The 25,087-nt window shown below is 35.2% G+C and overlaps 4 protein-coding genes across 4 annotated transcripts in view; 1 reads left to right on the top strand and 3 right to left on the bottom strand.

The window, feature by feature from the left end:
- Nucleotides 1-12,274, bottom strand: part of LOC106107522 (E3 ubiquitin-protein ligase UBR3) — a 45,965-nt gene extending 33,691 nt beyond the window's left edge. Inside the window, exons 1-2 of the mRNA XM_013288398.1 lie at nt 11,752-12,274; nt 991-1,204 (exon numbers count right to left, since the gene is read on the bottom strand). Coding sequence (XP_013143852.1) covers nt 991-1,204; nt 11,752-11,968 — 431 coding nt within the window. The 5' untranslated portion in view covers nt 11,969-12,274. The remainder of the gene's footprint in view (nt 1-990; nt 1,205-11,751) is intronic.
- A 388-nt stretch (nt 12,275-12,662) lies between these two features.
- Nucleotides 12,663-18,255, top strand: LOC106107649 (ATP-dependent RNA helicase DBP9). Its single transcript, XM_013288602.1, has 11 exons — nt 12,663-12,928; nt 13,036-13,260; nt 13,530-13,792; nt 14,232-14,492; nt 14,862-15,057; nt 15,479-15,628; nt 15,805-15,902; nt 16,386-16,527; nt 17,057-17,281; nt 17,963-18,040; nt 18,153-18,255. The coding sequence occupies exons 1-10, from the start codon at nt 12,869-12,871 to the stop codon at nt 18,032-18,034; spliced, it is 1,692 nt and encodes a 563-aa protein (XP_013144056.1). The 5' UTR covers nt 12,663-12,868; the 3' UTR covers nt 18,035-18,040; nt 18,153-18,255.
- A 1,192-nt stretch (nt 18,256-19,447) lies between these two features.
- LOC106107651 lies at nt 19,448-20,914 on the bottom strand. The gene is made up of 5 exons (XM_013288604.1): nt 20,708-20,914; nt 20,272-20,427; nt 20,031-20,126; nt 19,753-19,892; nt 19,448-19,682 (listed from the first exon to the last, which is right to left on the bottom strand). The coding sequence occupies exons 1-5, from the start codon at nt 20,753-20,755 to the stop codon at nt 19,487-19,489; spliced, it is 636 nt and encodes a 211-aa protein (XP_013144058.1). The 5' UTR covers nt 20,756-20,914; the 3' UTR covers nt 19,448-19,486.
- Nucleotides 20,915-21,218: 304 nt separating this feature from the next.
- Nucleotides 21,219-23,965, bottom strand: LOC106107650. Its single transcript, XM_013288603.1, has 7 exons — nt 23,719-23,965; nt 23,090-23,275; nt 22,798-22,893; nt 22,417-22,622; nt 22,191-22,325; nt 21,677-21,890; nt 21,219-21,339 (listed from the first exon to the last, which is right to left on the bottom strand). Exons 1-7 carry the CDS (start codon nt 23,752-23,754, stop codon nt 21,265-21,267), a joined length of 948 nt encoding a protein of 315 aa, XP_013144057.1. The 5' UTR covers nt 23,755-23,965; the 3' UTR covers nt 21,219-21,264.
- Nucleotides 23,966-25,087: the final 1,122 nt, after the last annotated feature.

Here is a 25,087-nt window from a genome sequence, read left to right as displayed (position 1 = left end):
TTATTAAAAACCTAAATTTATCTAAGATAAAAAAAAAACTTCAAAGATTTTGTTAGAACTACGACAAATATGACCCTAAATATATATTTGAGTGTGAAATATTAATATATCGTACAAAGACAGATTTATCGATAGAAAAACATGAACAATCGCTGTATGCCTATTCACTAGACTTGACACTTCTAGTGTTCTAGGTCATTGGCCTTACATCGATATAATTTACATCTTTCTATTGCATTCTTGTATTCTTATAATAAACAAGTAATAAATTCTATCTAATTAATGGATCGTTAAACATAATAGTTCAAGACCATAGTGATCGAGCACCAAATATAGAACCCGTAAGCGGCTTTCCTGTTTACGACTGGGGGCCGGTGGAGCGTGACGTCATTTACGCCCTCGCAGACAGAACAGAAAATACATGGAGAATTACATCAACTATTTTTAATTCAGCAACTACATCTGTTAATCGAATATCATCGAAAAAAATAAGCCTGCATATAATCTTAAGAAAAGAAAATATCAATAATTATTTTAGAAATATACGTAAAAAAAGAATCACTACAAATAGCTTAAGATTGATAAGGTTTTGAGACCTAGAAATTTAAGTAGCATCTCAATTTTTAAGGTTCGAAACAAAGACTGATATTTTCACGTTGGAACCACTCTTTGCATCTCTTATTCTAATATACCGGTATATCTATTATGCAGATTTGTGCACGAGGCTCTTTCATATAAGGGCTTTATCTGGCAGTTGTGATTACAGGAAAATATCGACAGACAGACATCGTGACAAACAGGATTTAAATGTTTTTACACGCACTTGGTGTGTGGATGAGAAAACGGGATCCTTATTCCTATTAAGGATTGAACCTGATATTGATCACTTGTCGATGCATAACGGATAGGTTAATCTTCACAAAAGTGCAGTTAAAATCTTTTTGGCTACCCCTACTTTCGTATATTAAGTCATTATTCCATTGCACTCACCCATCCTCCTTCATAACAGAATTATCCCCGCAATCACAAGCCCCTCCCGCCTGTGAGAGGAACATGTTGAAGTCGTGCGTGGAGTGGTCGCCGCGGTGAAAACAGTCCCTACAGATGGACATGCAGGGGGAGATGCCACACGTGCGGCAGCGGTACGCCACCACGCGAGGTATCCACACAAGGCCGCATTTGTCGTGCTTGTCATAACTGCGCACTGTAGACAAAGATTTAAATACATTACAGATACATTTAAATTATAATTGTGAGTAGAAGAAACTGTAGTAGCAAAAGTTATTAAACCTGTACGATCCTGATGTAAGAAAAAACACATTCTCATATATTTAATTAAAATAAATTAGCATATATCTTTATACATTCGATGACATTTAACAGATAAGTATCATGATAAGGAACGGTAGCATTCAGTATCTTTTGACATTTTCAGTCTTAAAATTATTTCTTTAGCTTTACTCGCCACAGCTTTTGTTTGAATATGACGGCTTTAATATAAAATTTCTAGGACCTTTCCGAAGAAAATAAGGTTCGTATTTCCTATCTCTACCAATACCAGGACATAGAAACTCTCCTAAGATTTAACTCATCATTATTAACTGATGTTTACAATTTAGCTAATTTGACAGTGGTAGAGCCCGCTTTAACATCTTTGCACGAATGGGTCGGCTCGCCCGGTGAAATAACACGACCACACAGAAGACAGGCGTCAAGTGGAAGCAATTCAGCGTTTCGTCTGATAAGTGTGGTGCTGGTGGCCCAATTTTAGTCCATTGCCCGTCCCACCTTTTTCTTTAAGAATGGATGGGAAAGTGGATTTGACGGTGGAGGAGACGCATAGGATGGGGAAATATCCTCTTTATGTGCTTCTCCTCCTTCGTTGATTTAGGGTAGGCAACGCATCTGCAATTGCGGATGTCTATGGGCAGCGGTCGCTTCGTCATTTTGGCGGATTTAGGTGGCTGCTTGCTCTTTTGCCACCTTTTTGTATATAAAAAAAATAACCCAGCTTTGCCGGTTATAACATAAAAATCTAAAGTCAACACCAAGCAAGAACTCCCCGCTTGGCTGCTTTGCGAGGTGTGAAATCATCACTTAAGCTATTTACATAAGTATGTGTAAGTATTAAATGTTACCCGAATTAAACATGTAAATTACTTTTATTACAAACGTAAAATATTTCTCGTTCGAGTGCACAGCCTTTTTAAAAACAATTTTTTAGTTAACAAAATTCCATTCATAGAAATGCATATTGGCAACTTAGTAACTTTTGAAATGTGATAATTTTCCTTCTTTACTCGTATAATTGTAAGGTGGGTAGTCATTAGACGTTGCGTCGTGTGTCCCGCATATGTCAGTAAGACCGTTAGTGTTGTGGCCATATACAAACAATGCATAAACTGCAATTAGTTGGTGCGCGTGCAAGCCGTTTGTCATGCGGAACGGTCGCCGTGCACACTATTATATAAATACAGTGCAAATAGTCATTGAAACCTTCCCAGATAATTATAAATCTTCCTCCTAATGATGATGGTATGTGAATCTAATTATTTTTAGTGGCAAAAAATGTTCATATAGATTTATTCTCGCGGTGATTAGACAAACATTTTAGCTGTCACGATGACTCAGTTACATTTCTATCTCAAAAGAATATTGGACGATGAATTGCGGTAACTTCTTACTTTAATCTGTAAAAGAAAACATCTTACTTCTTACTAATATTATAAATGCGAATGTTTGAATGGATCCATCCATTTGTTTGTTAGAGTTTGTAGCATCTACTACTGAACTTATCACGATTAAATTTGGCATAGATGTAGATAATGGTCTTGAAGAACACATAGGCTACTTACATTACATTTTTTTTTAATTCCACGCGGTCGGAGTCGCGACAGTATGTAATAAAGACGGGAAAGGGACAGAGAGACGGTAGTTCCTAGCACGTAGTTATAACCGTTAATTTCTGCCATATAACTGGTATTAAATATACAGACCTTTCCTTTTTCAAAGAGATAAAAAAGAAATGGTAATGTTTTCTACAAGTATTTAAACAGTGAAAACACACAGGATACTATTGTTAAAAGGCACATTGTTGACATTTCAACGAATTTACACAGCTGCCTAGTAATGTTGTTTTGTCCTTAAATAGTAGACATGTTACCGATAAGCGATGCAATTAGCTTTCAAGTATTCAAATTGAAAGAAAATTCGAAAAGACACTTACTATACAAATAAACACATACTTTATTAAATTTAGAAACAAAAGTCGCACTCTCAAGTTACCGTTTATTAAAAAATCTTACTAATATTATAAAATGCGAAAGTTCAGATGGATGAATGTTTGTTAGAGTTTGTAGCCTAAACTGCTGATCGGATTTCGATTAAATTTGGTATAGACGTAAAGGTTAGTCTGGAAGAACACTAGGCTTCTCACTTTTGTCATATGACTACAACTGTAGTTTTTTTTTTGTTATTACTTGATATTCAAAAGTATTCAGTTATAAACCAAATGGACAACTCCAAAAGATCCGGGTACCAAGTTTAATTACAATTAATGGATACTACAATAGTATTCATTGTCTTAAAATAATTCACAAAATGTTCCAACTCCCAAGAAAATAAACACAAAGAATATCATACAAATATTACTGTAGGCAGCGACCTAGACTTTAATACAATAAGAAACTAGGACAACGTCGGATGAAAAGGGTAAGCCAATCGGATATTCCCATGACCTACAACTTACTCTATAAGAACACGACCGACATTAAATCCTACATCTACTGTTAGATAGATGAAGAACTAATCTTACTAATATTATGAATACGAAAGTTTAGACGGATGTATGGTTGTGTTCCGTGCGGAGATCCCATTCCCCCCTTTTTTAGCGATGTTTTCGACCACCGTGGAAAAAAAGCCTTGCTTCCAAGTAACCGTAAATTTACGAACATGTCTATGGTTAATTTACAACACAATTTGCGTAAATTACGAGGTAAAATCTAGTGAATTAACACCATTAAGATAGCACTGCACATAGTATATCTAGGTAGGGGATAAAAAATGACAAGGCCCCCCAATTAACCGGGGCAGCGAGGCGGGCAGATGGGCGTGAGTTATGAAGTCTCGCGCGACAACTGGTTGTTGAACCTCGCTCAATTCGCTGACTCGTGGTAACGGTCATAGTCACAATCCCTAGGCTCCGACAATCAAAAATGCTTGTTTCATATCTTGACTTAATTATTATAAGACGTCGGTGTCAACGTATTAAATAATCTTTCTAATTCGAAAAGACGGAACTAAAACTGGCCCAGGACAGTACAGGTACACCCATTGCCTTAATTGATAGTTCATTCTTAAAAATTGGTTACAGGATTCACAATGGAACCAACTAAAATACCCGCGAACAAAATCGTATACATACAAAGAGGAAAGATTTGTATTTTTGCAAGTATTAAACTAACTCAAAAATCACTAGGCCGATTTCAAAATTACATTCACCGTCACAAAGCTACGATATCACTGAGTAACAAGGCTATTTTCTTTTTTTTAATATAAAAAACATAGGAACAAAGTATTTTTCGTAAAAATATATAAGACTCAAGATCATAAATTACACTGATCGTGCTTGATGTTTATGTTGTGCGATAAACATCAAAAAGAGACATTCTAAGATGCATTACATTTTTTATAATTTAACATTCTTTGCAGTGAAACACAAATGATGAACTTGAGGTATTATTTTCCATGCCCTTTGGCATAATTAGTCGTAGTTACTCAAACGAAAATACAAATTAAACATTAAATAACAAAAGTTTGTTATGCAGTCTCTGTGTTCGATCACTCTGATAAAATCTATTTAGGTCACAATGATTATGAATTCTGGCTGACATCCAAATGGTAGCCATAAAAATCCAACAATCTAGTCTAAGCCAAAACTAACGCCCGAATTCTGAAACGAATCTCAAACTCTTTGGTTTAAAAGTGCCGCTTACAATCTCTCCGAAGTCAAAATTGGAATGGAATTTTGTGTTTAAGCGTGACTTTATCATTGTTACATATTTAAATGTCGTTTTAATATTCAGCCGTAAGTGTTGTATGTAACTTAGCTTTCAATTTCTTGCCAAAATACTTCGATCAAGAATAAGTTATATCTGATCGAAGCCAAAGTATTCCACTTTGACAGAGTTTAACGAAATGGTCTGTATAACAGAACTAATATTTTAGAGGGGATGAATGGATGGGGGAAGGAAGTTGAGCGAGGCGATGAGACGACTACCCAATAACGCAATCAATATGGGGTAGTTAGTCGACGCAAATTATTTAAACCTTGCATTTGTATAACTTAATTCCAAAATGCAAATCGAAATATTTACCTTAGGTAGAAACGTATAGTGTATATAAAATATTACGTGAAAAGTAATACCATTTTATCTAAACGAAGTGAGAAGTTATGTTACATCATTTAAGCGGCTTGAAATTCAATAAAAAGTTATAAACCGGCGGAGTGTGGAAGACAAATGGCTTTGTTTGCTGTTCTGCCCGCAACTATATTAAACAAGCTACTGCAGAACTAGGTTTACCATCTCTAAAAGGACTAGGCAGACTTATATCTTGAATATCACCAAAAAAGGTACAGCACTACTTCATAGCAACAAAATAACTCACGCCTGTAACCTAAAGGGGTCAGTAGCTACCTACGTTTGTACGCATACTTGCATGTCGATTGTAGGTGCTCTTAATACCGCCAATCATGCGTAATAATATACATAATGAAAACTTCTACTGTTAATTAATAGAAAGACGAAATTAATACTGATAATTTTCAGAATGTGAACGTTGAATCATTTGTTTCTAACACCTCACTAGATTTGGTATTAAATTATTACGTAAATGACGTATAAACAATAAATAGAAATGAAATGAAAATGCTTAATAGTTAAAGAAAATTATATGAATAAATAGAAAAAAGGAAACAAAGTCTACACGTTGCTTCGAACAAAGCACATAATCAAGTCAACATATAAACTGCTCAAAGACAAAACAGACCACAAACATAAACAACTAGACAGTGCACATAAATCCGCGTTGCTAACAATCGCCCTGCGACTAAGTCGATCATTGGAGGACAAAAAGAGGCCTGTTTATTCTTAGAACTGGTCCTCACATCCGAGGGGAGCAGGATAACCATTACACGACGGATACGCGATACACATACCTAAGCCGCTAATAAAACATAACTTAAATACATTTATCATCTTGGAAATATATAAAGCTATAAAAACGCGTATAGCACACAATATTCCTGCGTTCAGTATAAATCTACCTAATTTATACTTTAGATCAACTTTAAATAGAGTCCAAAACAGGATGGTTCTTTCGTGTCGTTGATGTTCTAAAGGCTTTTACAATTGCATCTATCTTTCTCCTGTTTTGTTTTGCAATGGGGTTAAGTTCAGGGGAGGGTAGTATGCAATAGACACGTGTTCGATCAGCTGTTCTATGTTGCGAGGTCGACGGCCGGCGACGGCGGCGGCGCGATCGCTGACCGGTACAGTAGCGGCCGCACTGCAGTCAACGAACTCGGGGATACTGGGGCTCTCCAAACTTGTCCTGCGGCAACGACACGGACCCAAATTCGTGGCTGACTCATTAGGAAAATGTGGAGATGATACCATGTTCTTTCTACACATCACTAGTACTCTTTGAGACATTTTGAAAAACAACTGCTGATACTCATTACTGTCCTTAACAATCGGAAAAGACAAGCATTCTTTGCTAATTTTTTGTAGAAAAGCGTTGATATTGGATAAGAAGAAAGTCAAGGACATTTTTTGTAGAATAAAACGCAAGTGACTATTTCACACCCGACATCTTGCGTCAACACTCCAACGACCAAGGTTATTGCTTCAATAGCTGAACCACTTGTAATGCGACTTTCTTTCAAGCAAAATAATTTCACACTGCAATAGTCTTTTTTGTGAGTAAAGGTCAAACATCTATACAACCCTTGCAATAGTATATTCAATGAGCCGAGTTTTCGAAGTGTATCCGAAAGCATGTATTAAAATTTGTACAAATATGTGATGAGGAAGATTGTCATGCAACATTCCAAGTCGTTGTAAAAGAGTTCTATTTAAGGTGTGTCTGCGAACACAAAAAACAACTGCTTCAGACGGACGGACGAGTTTAATTAACTAGGAACTTGTTTTGTTTTATTGTAAACTATTTTTACCGCGATGCTGTAACTCACATTCTATGTTTCTATTACTCGTGCAACCATGCCCCCTAATCAATTAAAAGATAATTCCCGATTCGATTATACACTAGCTGTCGCCCGGCTAACAATTAAAAAAAATCATAATAGCCATTGTGTTCCAGACTATGTTCTACATCTATGCACAATTTCAGCCAGGTAGTAACAAATATCCTTCCATCCATCTAAACTTTTGCATTTATATTAGTAAAAAGATTAACTAGGATCTTTCTTTGCTTCTACCTAATTACTATAAACTTTACAAATCGTACAGGTAAAGCCTACATAGCCACAAAAACAGGTGTAAGCCGAGAAAACATTTAAGAAATGTAGCGAATAATTTTTAGCAGCAGGTGTATTTCCTATGGCCTTGGTTAATTTCTTCGCCGGTATAATATATTTGTGCAAGTCAAAAATATTTATTTTCGGATCTGGATGTTTTATTGCTCTGCGTCAGATTACGGAGGAAAAAAACTCAAGTGCTTCGGTAATAGAGAAAATTATCGGCCCAGTATTCTTTGTATATTTTTTTTCAAATAGATTGGCGGCCTCAATTCATCGACACATTGCACCTACAACCAAAAAGGTGTTCTAAACAGAGACTTCCACAAAGTCAATAGTCCCCAAGATATCTGATAAGTACCATACATGATGTTATTATTTCTATTTTTTCAATGACAATGAGCGGAATAATAATGTTCTTGTAATATTTGTTCTTGTAGTATTGATAAGGCAAAGAACAGCACTAATCACTGACGTACATTCCTTAAAGACACATGACGCACATGGTCTTTTTTTTATAATATAAGGTGGTAAACGAGCAAGCGGCCACCTGAATCCACCGAAATGGAAAGCGGCCGCTGCCCATAAACATCCGCAATTGCAGATGTATTGCCTACCCTTAATTGACGGAAGAGAAGACGTACATAAAGAGGAAATTTCCCCTTCGTATGCGTCTTCTCCGCCGCCAAATCCACTTTTCCTTCCCATCCTTTCCTCTAACAAAAATTAGGCTTCCGGCACCATACTCATCAGACGAAACGCGGAATTGCTACCACTCTACACCTGTTTTCTGTGTGGTCGTGGTATTACATCGGACGAGCCGGCCTAATCGTTCGGAGATGTTAAAGCGGGCTCTACGACTGTTAACTAGGTCGTATTATTTAGGACTTTTTTACGTCTGACTTCTGTTCGCTGAAGTAAACGTCAATGGACACTCGAATATTGTGTTCGTCGTGAGATTGAATACAAACAAATAGTTTTTTTATCGTTATTTGCAGCGTGGAGTTGATGAATACAAATGTCAGTATAATTCAGTTGAACGATGCAAATGTATTCTCCGCGCCTTTATCATTTATTACGTGTCCCAGTCGCATGTTAAAGCATTGTCTGAGATAAGTGGCTGTCAATCCGCTTACTTGTAGTTGAAATAAACAGTAGAACGTCGATAACTCAAACCTCGGTAACTTAAAACCTCTATAACTTCAAAAAATAATATGTTTCCTTCCCATCAGAGCCCAAAACCTCTACAACATAGACCCTTGATAACTTAAAACCTATACAGCTTAAAACATTTTGTGTTTCCCTTGGACTTTAACTTATCGAGGTTCTACTGTAGTAAGTGAGAAACACACATATTTCATGTAACTAATTATTTTGAGAGTTAAAGATAGCATCAAGTCCTAGTTTTTCGTAAGTTAAAATATGTTCTGTACGTATAAGATACCTATTAAATGAATGGAAATATTCTTGGAGATATTCTTATTATTAAAAATGTAATTAAAGACTACGCTCCTTTATGTTAAATTTCATGGAGATCCGTTTACACGTTTACGAGAGACCTTTTAACAAACATACATCCAAACTCACTTTCGCATTGATATTAGTACTAAGAATTAAGATTTATTAGATAACTATGAATAAAATTAGAAGATGTATTAATAATTTAAAAGCTTTTCTAAAATGAAGACGTAGAATGTACTTTTAAGTTAACAGCGTATGCTAAAATAACTTGGTACCAGAGTAAGTTATGTTCTTGTTATGTAAAAGCTTTTAAGGCATCATAACTTGTACATTAAGTACAATAGCAGTTGAGATATTAAAGTCGTGGGACGTTGACTTTTCAAGTTTACTTTTTCGTTTTAAATTATTACGACGTAGAAAAAATATAAAGGTCTACTTTTGGCTAACGACAAACTTGCATTAAAACATGATACTAGTAAAATTGCAAACAATACATAGTGATACACGATAGTCTATTTTTTTTTATTACATCGATGGTAAACATCATATCGATGTTTACGGCAATGCGTCGAAGCCCGCAATGTATACGTGCAGCGGCCTTCGCTGCGAACCCGGTCGACTTGACCCTATCGCGAGGTTGGCCAACTGGGTCGCAACTAGGGTTACCATCTAAGCGAAAGTTAAAGGAGAAAAATGACAAATTACATGCCTTACAAATAAATTCACGAAAGCCTTATGATTTTTTTAAAACTATATGGTCCTAAATTTAGAATTTCTTTTACTAGTCCTTTTAGTAAATGTCTTGCTACACAAATGTAAAAAAAATTATGAACATAGGTTAGTTATAAAACAATTTTTTTTATAAAACTTTTGCTACACTAATTATATTACAATATTTTGCTTATCACTGCGTTTAACAGACAGATCGGCCATAGTGTCACTGGCCATCTATGCCCACAACCGGTTTGGGTATGCAAATTGTTAGCCTGACATTGCACCAAGCAATCTTAGTCACAACATAAAACAACACAAATGACATTTGTTACAATCTAGATTAGAGTATTTTCAAAAATATGTTCATGTTTGGATGAAGCAGCTGAGGTAACAGAATTAGGTGAATGGAAGCTAAGCATATTTGTTAATCATACTATGTATAACTGTTATGTTTGTCAGTTTTTAAGTGCAATCTATATGCTTATTTATTTCCAAATCTAGCATAGTACTCAGTCATCATTCCTGGAAGTCAGTGCTGACCAGACTGTGCATGTGAGCATAATTATTTTAATTATAGTTTATCACATGGGATCTCAAGTGAAGACAAATCTGCACCATTTACCCCTAACTTAGGGTATACTCTGAGCCCTTCAGTGAGGACTTATTGAGAGCTTATGATGAAAATATGGGATCATTATATTTTATTGAAGAACTAGCTGTTCCCATGCGATTTCATTAACATAAAATTATTTTATTGTTTACATGTGTCAAATTGTCAATTGCAAATGTCAAAATGACATGACATGACAAAACTTGACAATCTTGCTTCCTTGATGTTGGCTTATGGTCTATTTCCCACATTAGGGTTTTTATCCAAAATATTTACCCCCTAAGTTTAATGTTGTGAAAATATATAGCCTAAAGCCTGATGTAAGTGTAGGGCTTTTATTAAAAAGAGGATTATTCCAAAAATATGCTGTAATTGCTGACATCTTAGACAACAAAGAAATGTGTGTTTACGCTTTATTATAATAGTAAAGAGTAAAAATATAGATAGTATAGATTAAAGAATATAGCATGATTTCTAAAAAACATTTGTCATGTCTTTATCTTAAATTAAATGACAAAAACAATTAACCAACAACTAAGATACTTCATTTTTTATTGCCATCAAAAAAAAAACAAAGATTATAAATCAACCATAATCTGCTTGATCTCCAAAACTGTCCTACATAATCAACAAGTGTGAGATCTGTATGATTTATCAGAGCAAAGTGTGACTCACACAAGGTCACATCACATCTGCTGTGTGACATTGACCAGAAAAAATGGACAACCGTCATCTGTTTGCGAATACACTTTAAATACATTTACCTTTGTTCGTGAAATCTTAGCATATTGAAATGTATCTATATTGTGATTATTTACTTAAAAAAATATTGTAAATTTAACATTAGCATTGGAATAACTAGAGAACAAATCAACTTACAATATACTTATATCACTGATTAATTTACTTATAGGACTATGGATCTTAAAAGTCAAGAAACATAAAAACTAAACAAAGAAAATCATAAAGAAGCATCCCTTTTTTTAACATGTAACTGCAAAAACTGTTAATAATTATTTTGCAAAAATATAGCCATAACTATAGTGTATTAAATGATTTTTTAGTTATGGTCCAAATATATGCTCTAAATGACAAATAAAATTTGCAATTCATGTCTATATGTAATAGGCATAACTGAAGAACTTGTAAGTGCTTGTATTTTGTTTTTTTTTTTATCTGTATCAGGACCTATAACATTATTTTATATTGCCACTTATTATATTTACTAGAAAAATAATACGCATTAATTGAATTTTATGATAAGGGTGATATGACACAGTTAAAGATCTGATAATGTTTTGCAATTTATAATGCAAAATATATAAGAGAAGCTAATAAAATTCACAAAACCACTAATGTACCCGAATACATCTCATAACCTAGAAAACTGAGGCAATTATAGAGTACAGTTATGTCTCCATGAACTTACCAACTGCCGCGAATTCATCGGGTGTTCTGCCACCAGCCAACAGCCATCGACACCAATCTATCGTTTCCCATTCGTCAATAGCTTTGCTAGGGTTTAGCAGCACATCCAAAAGTGGCCCCAAGTGCTGGGGCGACCCACTGGCGCAGTCCGCATGTATGTACGAGGCTGCCCCCCTTTTACCCTTCTTCATTAACACTTGGGCTGTCGAATTAGACATTGTAATACACTATTCACTATAACTGGCTTCGACTTTAAACACCGAACACATAAGTCACTATATATTTCGGTCACTCACGGAAGAAACACCATTTCCAGTTTTACATAAGGCAATGAACTGCGGCCCGTAACGCATCCGCGGTCAAACATGTTTTAAAAGCATAAAAATCATCAGAGTTAGAGAAAAACACAAAATCTTTTAAAACGAAAGAAATTACGTTAAAACTAGCACGAATGAACGAAAATTTATTAAATTTAACAATTGAAAATAATAATAGAGTAATGCAGAAACAACTCGGCCATTTAAAAATGTTGCCAATTTATTAACAATATTTTTAAAGCTACAGTTGATTGTGATACGAGGAAAATTATGTTTACTTTTTCAATTATTACAAAACCTTTCATTTTAACAACAGTGTTAATAACCTTTCTTGTTAAACACATTTTCTTTAATTGTACCGTCCGATTGCTGCTGAATTTAACATTATACAACGTTGTCAATAAACTTAACTAGTTTTTTACATGCTATCTGAACAAAGGCAGTATGCATTTAGACAGATCAGCTTTGTAAAGCATTCATTTGTCTTAACAAACACTAATTAAAGTGCAAAATAGGATCTGGGATTCTGTTATTTGGAAGGATTCCATGGGAGAACACGTCCAACAAGCATGTAGTAACTGGTAACATTGATTCAGTTTCTGTCAAATAGCTATGCTAACGCCATCATATCGCATGGTTATAAATATGGATTTAAAGATTTATTTGTTTGAATTTAACAAATAATAGCGAGGTCTCTTTATTTTAGAGCGAATTATTGATTACCAAAAGTTCTGTGTTTTGACATTCCCTTTTTTGTAAGTTATAATTCTTGAATAAGTGATAAATACCACGACATACACAATGGAAGAAGACAAAAAGGTTATGTTTCATGAAATGGAATTAGATGATAGAATACTGAAGGTTAGTAAATTTAATATGTGAATAAAAACATGATTTTATAAAAGACGTGTTTTGTTTAATATGTTATGTATATAGGAAGTAAATAAAGTAATCATGTAATTGCGCAGGCTATATCCTTACTGGCATGGCCACATCCAACATTGATTCAAGAAACAGCAATACCTCTCCTTCTGGAAGGCAAAGACGTACTCATCAGAGCCAGAACTGGTTCAGGGAAGACAGCAGCGTTCGCAATACCTGTAATACAGAAGATATTGAATTTGAAGAATACAAGTACACACCAATGTATACGAGCTGTAATATTGTCTCCTAGTAAGGAGTTATGTGGACAGGTATAAGATATATAACCTATACAAATATATTAACCATAGACAAACTGAAAATTTTACATAAACTTTTACATACTTGAAATTCAATGCAATGTGGTACTATAACAATGGCAGCTGATGAGCCACAAACTGCGTGGTAAATTGTAATTCTTGTAAATCATATCTCTGTGGATGTACACATTGTACTGATCTGGTAGCCGGTTCACTAATCTGTAGCTTATCAATTTTAGCTTTGCAAATAGCCAATATTCTAATAGTTTTTACTTCTTTAGATTGCATCAGTAATTGGTGATTTAACAATCAAATGTGCAAGAGAGGTCCGCTGCATAGATATATCCTCTAGTGGAGATATGCAAATACAAAAGTCCCTGTTATCAGATAAACCCGACATTGTTGTGGCGACACCTTCAAGAGCACTGGCACATTTAAAAGCAAAAAATATGAGGTTAAAAGAAGATCTATCTATGTTAGTTGTAGATGAAGCTGATTTAGTGTTTTCTTTTGGTTATGAAGATGAAATCAAAGAACTCTTAAGGTTAGTGTTTTGTTTTATAGTGTGATTTCACACATCTTTTATAAAGTTGTAAGTGTACAGTCACCTGCTTAATTATTTATACACTAGCTTCGCCTGCGACTCCATTTGCGTGGAATTAAAAAAATACAAAAGTGAGTAGCCTATGTGTCCTTCCAGACTATCCTCTACATCTATACCAAATTTCATTGAGGTCCATATAGACATTCAGGCTACAATCTCTAACAAACATCCATCCATCCATCTAAATTTTTGCATTTATAATATTAGTAAGAGTAAGATTTACCTATTTGTTTACTTGGAAAACTTGTACACACTTTTAAATAGGAAACATTTGTTAAAATTAGTTCAAATTAAAGAAAGAAATGTTAATCCTGAATATATTATTTAATAGATTAAAATAAAAAAGATGTCCGCACTATTCCAACATTTTATCCTACAGTTATTTACCAAAAATCTACCAAGCAGTTCTCGCTTCAGCCACATTATCAGATGATGTACTAAGCTTGAAGAAAATTGTTCTCCGGAATCCAGTGACTTTGAAACTTGAGGAACCGGAACTTGCGCCATCATCACAACTGCAGCATTACCATTTATTCGCTGAAGAAGATGATAAGGCGGCGATATTATATGCACTATTGAAATTAAACCTTATCAGAGGGAAGAGCATTATTTTTGTAAGGACTGTAGATAGGTGTTACAAGTAAGTTTTTAATTTCAATATTAGATACACTTAGTACTAATAAATAAAACAACCTGGCCTCTGCCTACCCTTCTGGTTTATGTTACTTTTATGGATAACATATATAGACCCTAACCATTTGGAAGCAATTAATTATATCTGATGTAGTTGTTTTTTAAAGATATTTATTTTTATTCAATTTCATCCATTTAAATAACTTGTTATATTTTGCACTAATTTAGTATTTTCTTGTTTAAGAAATTTATTAAAATAGTATAGTGATATTATACTATACTCTTGTATTCTTATTGCACCATTTTTTTTAAATACTATTGTATTGTCTTTCTTCTAATGTTTTTTTAATCTGATTTACTAATATTTGTTTTGCAGATTAAAATTGTACTTAGAACAGTTTAAAATTGGTTCCTGTGTGTTAAACTCGGAATTACCAGCAGCTGTACGATGTCTGTCTGTAGATCAATTCAATAGAGGCAGATATCAAATAATTGTGGCCTCTGATGAGAAGGCTTTGGAGAAACCTGATGGTGGATTATTGACTCCTGATGAATGGGGAAAGAAGAATAAGGTATATCCTGAATTTAATTTACTTGTGGGTGTGGTTATTATTGATATGGTTGAATAATGAAGAGGGGTGTAGTTGCCCTTAGCAATAACCATGACACAATTTTTTTTATGTGTCTAATGTCAGCATTAAATGTGTCTACTTCCAATTAATCTCGTTCACTTTAACATTCCAATTATATAACTTTTTAATTTATTCAATTTACTATATTCTTTAACCTAAATGTCATAAGAGTAGGTTTCCATTGCCAAGATGAATGTATAAAAAGTAATCACATTTCTTTCATTCTCAGCCTAAAATAAAGTAGTAGTAGTAGTAACTTACACTTATGAATTATTGTCTTGTTGTAATTTGTGTTATTTAAGTAATATATCTCAAAACATATTATATTCTGCAAATATCAATCTATTTTATTTTATTTCAGCAAAAATCAAAGCGGAAAAAGGACAAAGAGTCGGGTGTATCGCGTGGTATCGACTTCCAGCATGTATCTAATGTTATCAACTTTGATTTTCCTCTGGATGTGAACTCCTATGTGCATAGAGCAGGCAGAACTGCTAGAGGGAACAACCAGGTAAATAACTGACATATTTTACTTATGCTAAATGCTAGTGTGTATGGATGAATGGATTGTAAGAGTATGTAGCCTAAATGGCTGAACTCTATGAAATTCTACATAAAGCCGGGGGCGAAAGTTAGTAAATTTATTGTTTGAATATCAGTTTCAATACCAAATGTTTATGGTTCCAGGGTTCAGTACTATCGTTTGTATCACTTCGCGAGAAATCTCTAATGGATTCAGTTGAAGAACATTTGTCTAAAGGTTTTAATGGAGATAAAGTTATACAGTAAGTTTTCACTTTTTAATAATTAATAGAAATATTCCTGAATTAAAAAATAATAGAAATATTCCTGAATTAAAAAATAATAGAAATATTCCTGAATTAAAAAAAACAGAAAGTAATTGAACAGTAAGTTTGATTTATTACTCAAGTACCAATGCAGAGATACAAATGCTTGAAATTTACTTGAAGCTCTCTAAGTTTCTCTTGTAATGTGCAGATTTTGGGTTCTCATCATTCTATATACCATTCTTTTTCAATTTTAAAACTTCATAATATGTATCTGACAATCTTACGGTGAAGAAAAATATCGTAATGTAACCAACATCTCCGAAATTAAAAGGTATTTGTGTAGTCAACTCACTGCAGCTTGATTGAGTACCTATGTCCTAGTCAACCTTAATTTACGGTAGGTTCTGAACCCCCCAGTGGGGATTTAAAGGGGATATAAGAGTTGTTGATGTTAAATTCGTTGTAAATCTTTGTCAGGAAATATGAGTTTGCATTAGAGGAGGTGGAAGGTTTCCGATACCGGTCTCGTGACGCGTGGCGCGCTGTGACGCGCATTGCGGTGCGCGAGGCTCGCCTCAAGGAGATCAAACAGGAACTACTTAATTGCAAGAAGCTACAGGTAACAAATATCTATAAAAACAAACATTAAAAAAACACTATTTTTAGACTGTCGAAAAAGAAATAAAACTAGCATTTATCCTGCTCGAAGGACCAAGTTTGTACTTTACCGTTTCTTATCGAAAAAATGTCAGGAATACTAGTCAAAGAGTAAGGGAAATTTTAAGAATAGTAGAAGTTAATATAAGGCTATTTAAGCAGTCTTAATTAGCTTTCGCTCTCGACTCTGCACGAAATTAGAAAAGAAAATTAGGTTGTCGATGCGTTTTTTCGATATCTGTGCCAAATTTCATCTAAATTTAAAGATATCTTATAACATACATCCATCCAAACTTTGCATGTAAAATATTAGTAAGATTTTGTACTTGGTTACACTTGGTCCTTAGGAAACTTCTCGAAAAATCTATCTAATGATGAAACCATACAAACATAATACATTGATGAACGACTAATCTTCTCTCTGATTTACCATAAACACTTTCAAACACGAACAAATCCATACAAACACTACAAGAAACATTTCCTTCCAGGGTTACTTTGAAGAGAATCCAACAGATTTAGCTGCGTTACGGAGAGATAAAGCTCTTCATACAGTAAGGTTACAGCCACAATTAGCTCACGTGCCAGAGTACCTGCTACCAGCAGCTCTGAGGAATGATACTCCTGAGGCTGATGCTGAACAGCCGCCGGAACCCACCAAGAAGAGGAAACAGAAACAAACCAACTTTGGTAGCGCTAAGAGACATAAATATCAAGTAAGAAACCTTACGTAATGTAACTTCATAAAGAGTTTCTATGTTGGAATGTTTATTTCTTTTTGTTCCATATGAGTAAAAGAGATAGTTGTACGTATGAAACTAATAAAAATAAACTTTTTAATAAAAAAACGACTTCCAAACAAAATACACTAAATACAAAATATTCTCAAAAAAAAACAGTACACTAAAAAGTAACGAAATAATACCTTCAAAATATAAAACCTCCCTTATTGTAGCTGTTATGTCTGTATTGTACAATTATTATTACTTTGATGTCAAAAAACATACGGATGAACTGAGTACCTCCTTCTTTTGGGAAGTCGGTCAAAAATGTCTGATGTAAAAGGAATTAAGGAATCATTGTTTTTATTAGTTACTAGCTTTCGCCCACGATTCCATCCGCGTGGAAATAAAAATAACACAATAAAGACTAACATCTACATTTATGCCAAGTTTTATCGAGATCTGTTCAGCAGTTTAGACTACAAACTCTAACAAACATCCATCGATCTAAATTTTCGCATTTATAATATTAAGGAAGAGAAGATGTATATCTTAAGATTTTTACTGCCAGAAATCTGTTAAAAAATATTTCAGTTTTTACAACGTGAAAGAGATGACGATAGTAAAGATGGTTGAAGTAAAAATACGATTTTCTATAATATATTTTTGTTTCAGGCCCGACAAAGCGATCCTCTACGCAGCTTCGCGGTCAACAAACTTAAGAAAACTACAGCGAGCGATACATAGTACCCTGTTAGTATTAGATGAAAAGAGATTTTTGTAATCAAAATAAAAAACTTTTATATTTTTATACATGTTTGTGTAAATAAATGTGTCTTACGTGTTGTTTTTTTCTTCCACGCAGTGCGCGCCGGTGCTTTCGTGCGAGTATTGGTTAGTTGTCGGGATTTTGGTTAGTACTGAGATATCGCGTCATATCCATATAAATATACTGTTTGTTTCATGTTTGTTTGTTTTTATGTTTTTTTTAAGATGTCAATGGTTGATATAAAGAATATTAGGCATAAAAAGGATTCTGGCTGAGATAATTAGACTATTGCAATATAAATATTAACGAGATGTTTCTAGATTTTTGTACATGCTAATCTATCTAAGGTCAAGGCAATCTACTTTGTTAATCTATTGCATTTTGTTTATATTTCTTTCTTTCAAACTAAATAGCGGAAGGTTATATTTTTTAATTTATGTTATAAAAATTTGACGAACAAAGAACCTCTCTTGGAAATCTGTTAAAAATGTGGAATCTTTTTCATTCCAGTTATCAGTATACTTTTACTTTAACATTTGATGAGATTGAGGAAGGTATAAAAATCTGAAACAGGTATTTGGCAGTGAGAGCAACCTTTACAACGACGATAAACTAAAGATGAATAATGTAGCATATAGTTAAAACGAAGATATCTACAGGAAATGCATTTAATAAGCTCTGATTTTGATTTGACCTATAATACTTGGCTAGTTTTGGAATATATTGCAAAATAATACTAGTCTATGAAAACCACTCGGTACTAGATATGCATAACTTTTCATAAGATCAAGGACCGCGCAGAACGCAAGTCCAACTACCAAAAATTACGCGTACGACGTATCTCAGTATGAGACAGTCACAGACTAGCTGCACCCCGCCGCAGTGCAATGGCCGGAGCCAGCCTGGGGCAACCGCCTTCGTGATCACGGTACACCCTACGCAAGGTTAGTATGCCGCCGCTGACGGCGCCCCGCCTCATATACCCGCCTCTGCACATCTCAACATCGCGCACTAATTTACTTACTAGTGACATCTATTGCCTTATTTAGTAGATTAATTGCGATTGCTAGAATGAAAGGTTAAGGTGCGTTCGCGGTACAGCCTATTATTTGTAAGTAAATAGTAATATAAACTTTTTATTCTGATATTGTGATTTATCTCCCATTTTTAAGTGCCTCTTGGCATAGGTCTCCTCTAAACATTTCCATTGTTTTCTGTCGTGGTGACTCTCCTTCAATACGGATAAATGTAAATAAAAATTGTACAATTTTTACACTTGCCTACTTTTATTAATAAATAACTCATTAAAGTATTGTCAATCAAAATGGAATTTTGGACCGAAATCGAAATATATGGCAATATTTAATCCCTAACCAAAAATAATACACAAATCACAATTTAAAGTAGTTCTTTATTTATCTTGTAAAATTCTATATAGATTTAGAAATTCTTCTCTTTTTAGGCGGTTCTTTGATAATGATTTTAGAATCGCTTACTGCGCGTCTCAGAGTCAGCGTGCGTTCCTGTAGGGATAGGTTTGTGAGGGACTGTAGGGAGGAAAACGGTCGATTTAAATAATATCCATAGGGACCCATTTCCCTTCTCTGCCATGGGCTGGTTGTAATCCTGTGAAACAAAGAAGTTACAGAAAGAAAGTTGACATATAATACGAGGCATAGTATTTCGTGCCATATACCATATCATAATTGGTGGTGAAGATCGCCGAGGTCGCGTGTACCAGTACACAGCAAGAGGCGATACTCCAAACAGCCAGATGACCCATTGCTGCATTATATTTACAGTCGCCAATTTCTCCTCATCCATCAGAATTTCCCCCTGTAAAACGCACAATTGTTAGATTTGAGTAAATCAGTTTTTCCTAAACAAACAGGGTGTGATTTACTAAAAGATTAAAGCTTATTTCAAGTTCTGAATATCTTGCTAAATTTACCCAGAAAATGTTTCAGAACTTACTTCTTCGTCGCAATAGTCTATGAACAGTTTGATGAGGCCCACAGACACGTGCCAGAAGTGAAGGCTGTACAGCACCATCCACACAAACAGGAGATGCTGGAAATGGCAACAATATAGTAATTGACCTCTTTTAGTCCATAAATATGTCAAATCTTGAGTCTCACTTAAAAGAGCGTATTGATCAAAGATGTTAGCCTAGTGCCTATTTATTCAGTTTCTACATTACAAAGTAAGAGCATACTTGCAGGACGAGTTCCCATAGCGCCACTCTTCTGAACATAAATCTACGGAACATGGAGACAAGCAAGCGATGCGCGAATGCCGAGGCGCCGATCGCCCACAGGATTGTGGGCACCGTGGATATGTAGTCGTCGCCGCATTTTGCCCATTCAATTAGCTTAAAACGAATGAAATATTTTGAAGACAAACCCGTTAAGTCAATACCACAGAGTGTGATAAGGACCAAGAGATAATAAACTACAGAATACTCTTTGTGTAATTTTTCTCTATTAAATTACATTGTTGCAACTCTTTACTCCATAACCTTACACAAGATATTGCTATGTAGTCGACTTCTAAACCTGCCCTAGTTGTTGGGGAGAAAGAGTATGGAAAGGTAGTCCCTCTTTCCTTCAATCGATAATCAGAAGGTAAAACTTGAGGTATATGAAACTAACCTCTGAAGTTTCGACAAGGAGGAATTTCCATAAATATTCTGTCCACATTTTTAGATATCATCTCATCTGGAATTTAGAAGCCAATACTATGTTCTACTATTTCTTCATTTAGTATTGCTAGTGTTTATGTTGTGTTAGTACAATCGATGATTTTGATTCGCATTTTGACGTGCTTTTTGCAACTTTTCTTGACAATTTGTTAAAATTGACATTATGTAATGTCTTTTATTATATTTTTAATTTTATTTAATTTGATACTTAGATATTTGCTCGCGAGGTTATTCGTTGGCACAATTTTTTATTGATTTGGATCATTTGAAAAATCTCTCTGCCTTTAAATAATCACCGAAAGGATTTCGGTACAATTTCGTTTGATTGCTTTCCCTTATCTTTGCCAATAAAAGTTTCCTAATAAAGATTATGCATTTACTTTGTATTATGCATTTACCATTGTAAGTACTTGAGGGGATATTTTTAAGGATTATTGTGACGAGAAATAATGTACAAAACGTTACGACATAGATTAATTTATTTTCTATTTTTCTTGTACAACATTTTCATCGCCATAAAACATTCGTTGACGTGGTGTTGTCAACACATGGTTTGTCGGCATTACAATAACACCTGGTGGCCTGGAAACAAATAATACAAATGTAATAACAACAATTCCAGTCACGCTACTCTACGTTAGCTATGTGTATAACAGGGTCATCATCGTCCCTGTCCTTAACCATTATATCTGTATGCTGTATTATTGAGTCATCATCATCAACAACTTGCCCTTGTCCCTACGGAGGGTCGGCACAGTATGTGTTGCTCTTCCATAGATCTCCAGCACCCGTAATATGAATTCACTCCATACTTAAGCATATCCTCTTTCACATTCCATACTTTTTGGTCTATCTCTACCTTTATTACCAATGTGTAAATGAAGAGTTCAGTAATAAGATAAATTAAAAGATTACTTACATTTATAAAATGTTTAAGCTTCTCGATCGCTTCACCGGTGGTGTCGTTACTTTGTATCGGAAAGGGTAGGGGTGGTAGAGGTCCGTCATGCTTCTTGCAGTAGAGGGCGGAGTCGCTGGTGCGCCGGCCACCCACGGGGCTGGAACTCGCCAACTGTGCCGCGAACGCCCGCAGATCCACCGATGACGCTCTCCTCTTGTACAACGCACTGTCACTCTAGGGATAAACAGAATATCTAAAGATACGAGCACCACATTTACATTCTTTGAATCTCCCTGCTTGTGGATGAATGTGTTTTGATATTTTATGACATAAGCCATGGAGTTGAGATTAAGTCAGTAACAATAAATATGGCATGGTGGCGTTTTAAAGATCATCTTTTTTCTGAAAAAGAATCTAGGAACAAGTCCGACAATGATGGTTTTATCAGGCTAAACGTACTATGTTTTATAAAAGCTGTAATAATACATACACCTTAAAATCTGTGGATATTGTGGGTATGGAATAGTATTACGTTTGTGCATAGCTAGTTGGAGCCGGCTCCGGCTCTCGGGTGCTGAGGCGCTGCTGCACGTTGGCTACGAATGTCTGGATGTTCGTAATGGTCCTGTTCACTCCTCGGGCGGTGTAAACATGCAGCTCGTTTTGCCTGGTTCAAGTAAAGAAAATGACAACTAGGTGCTAACTTTAATTATATTTTAGAAGCCAGGATATTTTATCATTGGAAGGTTCATACAAACCATTGTTCTAAGTATGGCACGGTGAATCTTTCACAGTAGTGCTTCCTGATGAAATCGGCGTAACAGAGGGCGAGGAACCAGCAGGCGGTGATGTGTATTTGACTCTGCTGTTGGCGCATAAAGCGTGTTAGTGGGCCCAGCGGCACCAGCTCGCTCTCTCCGCCCAGCAGGCCCACAGTCGTCATCTCTAGCAAGACGCCCGGGCTCTACAACAAGGACTTAGAATGTTATTTTCACTTTGCTGTCCTTCTCTCCTCTTTGGTATAATCACCCATCCCTGTTATTCATAACTCTTCAATATGTCAATCAGTCCAGCCAGGTTGTCTATAAGTTTTTAGACTTTTTCTGGTATAATTTAAGGTACTGAAGGAATGTACTTACGTCTCTAATTAAAGTGTCCAAATAATACAGGAAAAACCGCGTGAAACACACCCACAGGTGGACCATAAGCGCCAGCATTCCCAATACCATCGTCGACTGAAATATTAGATTTTTGTAACTAAGAAAAATTAAGATTAACGGTGCTACGATATTATTATGGGCAAGTTCACCAAAAGAAAATTCTGAACTACTTAATTGAACCAAAGGGCTTTATGATAAACTTATAGGACAACGTTACGTCTTTGTCTAATACTCGAACTTTGTTGATGTTTATGATACTAAATTGTATTACAATCAGCGAATTCTCTAGCATTGTAGGGTGCGCCGGAGCGCCGCCAGTGTTGATGGTCGCCCGAAGCTCGCTGTACAGGAAGAGGGCCGCGGCGCTGGCGAACACCGCCGTGGGGCCCATCCCCCAGACCTCGCCGTTGCAGCTCAGCCACATCGCCATGGTGTTCCCGCGGCGTGTGGCCAGATCCTAACAGACAATGTATGAGCCATTGGAATAGTCAGCAAACTCTATTCGTTACACGAGATGAATACTGGGAATAGCCTTGTTGGTGTTTTTAAATTACAAGAACTGGCTTAGCTTATGATCTCCTTTAAACAGTGCCAAAGAGGTGCAAAGGAATGCAACCTTGATTTGTCTGTTCAAAATTTTACCTTCAACATTTATACGCAGTCTTTTCTCGAAATTCTAAGTATTTGCTTCTTTGCTAATTAGTGATATCATTACCATCGTTGTCGCAACTTCACTGAATATATTTTAATAAGAGAAGAGTGTAAATAAGCAGCGCGAACACCGAGCTGATCATCGCCCGTGGACATTAAAGGAACTGCAGATGCGTTGTAGGCCTTTGAGAAGCAGATACGGTCACTTCTTGAAGAACTCTAAGTCGCACTTTGGAAATAGATACTTACGTAGGGTGTACAATAACTTATAGACTGGACCGCCATGCTTCCGCCGCTGGCTGGACTCCAGTAGCTCCCCCTCCAGGCCGAGCATGTTTAGAACACAACTAACATCGCAGAACTTCAAATTTATCTTTAAAATATTAATTGTTGATATTTTTGGTCGTACACTTTTTGATTTTCTTATGTCAAATAACTGTAATTGTCAGAAACTAGACGGCTGAGACGTTTGTGTGACATCTGGAAAAATCGGTTTAAGTAATGAATCAAAATGTATGGATTAAACCAGCTTTCGCCCGCGACTCCGTTCGCGCGGAATTAAAAAAAACAAATGTGATTAGCCTATATGTTCTTCCAGACTATCCTCTACATCTGTACCGAATTTAAACGAGATCCGTTCAGCCGTTGGCTACAAACTCTAACAAACATTCATCCATTTAAACTTTGTTATTTATAATATTAGTAAGAAGTAAAATAGAATTACACGTAATGGATTTAAGCTTATATAAACCTCTCATTTAAAGAAACCTCCGAACAATATCCCCCTGTCTATAAATGGACAGGATATAGGTGTGCTATTTTGTGTCTATTTGATTTTCGCCAATTCGTCGCTAACGGTTAAATAGGTGGTGAAAATTGGAACTAAAAATAGAGAAAACAAAGAAGCGTGCTAAAATCGGAACGTAAGAACACTGTCATTTTTAAGCTATGACCTATCCATTTATACAGATTAGTGCTCATGGTGAAATAAGCAGGGTTTATAGTTTGGGGAGTAGCAGTTTCAAAAAATATAGAATGTTCTAAAGGGTTTGTGAATGAAACGCAATATTTTTTAAACAAATAGCTAGAGGTTCACGTGATGGCTGACACGTGGCCCGTCTAGTCATTTGTTGGTTTATTACACTTTTTAGATTACATGTTTTCCTAACAACAGTTATTTAAAAACAATAATCATGTACAAAAGAATAACTTTTTGTGGGTATATGAACAATTTTTGTAATTTTTTTTATAAAAACATTTAATGTCACTAACACAACACTGTCTAAAAGTTAACATGCGATTAAAACAAATATATAGAGATTACGATTATATAATTTTCTACAATATATTTGGACTAAAATTCAACGACAAACATCCATAGATTATAGTACGAGTATTAGAGAAGACAAAAGGTTTTTTTTTCGCTACAGTTTTCTAAATAAGTCCTGTAATCAAAGTACTTCAATGTTGCAAACATTTTTAAATATTTCACTAAAGCTAGAAGGCATCTAAACGCCTTTATATGTTTTATTACATAAACAAGCTCTACAACACTGCATATTAGATTTGTCTTAAATATAAATGGCTTATGTTCTTCTACATTTTAACCTTAAGTACA

The sequence above is a fragment of the Papilio polytes genome, unplaced genomic scaffold (genome assembly GCF_000836215.1).
Source record: "Papilio polytes unplaced genomic scaffold, Ppol_1.0 DF821956.1, whole genome shotgun sequence".
Lineage (NCBI taxonomy): Eukaryota > Metazoa > Arthropoda > Insecta > Lepidoptera > Papilionidae > Papilio > Papilio polytes.
The sequence above is the reverse complement of the archived record's forward strand: the minus strand, read 5'-3'. Positions and strand labels throughout refer to the sequence as shown.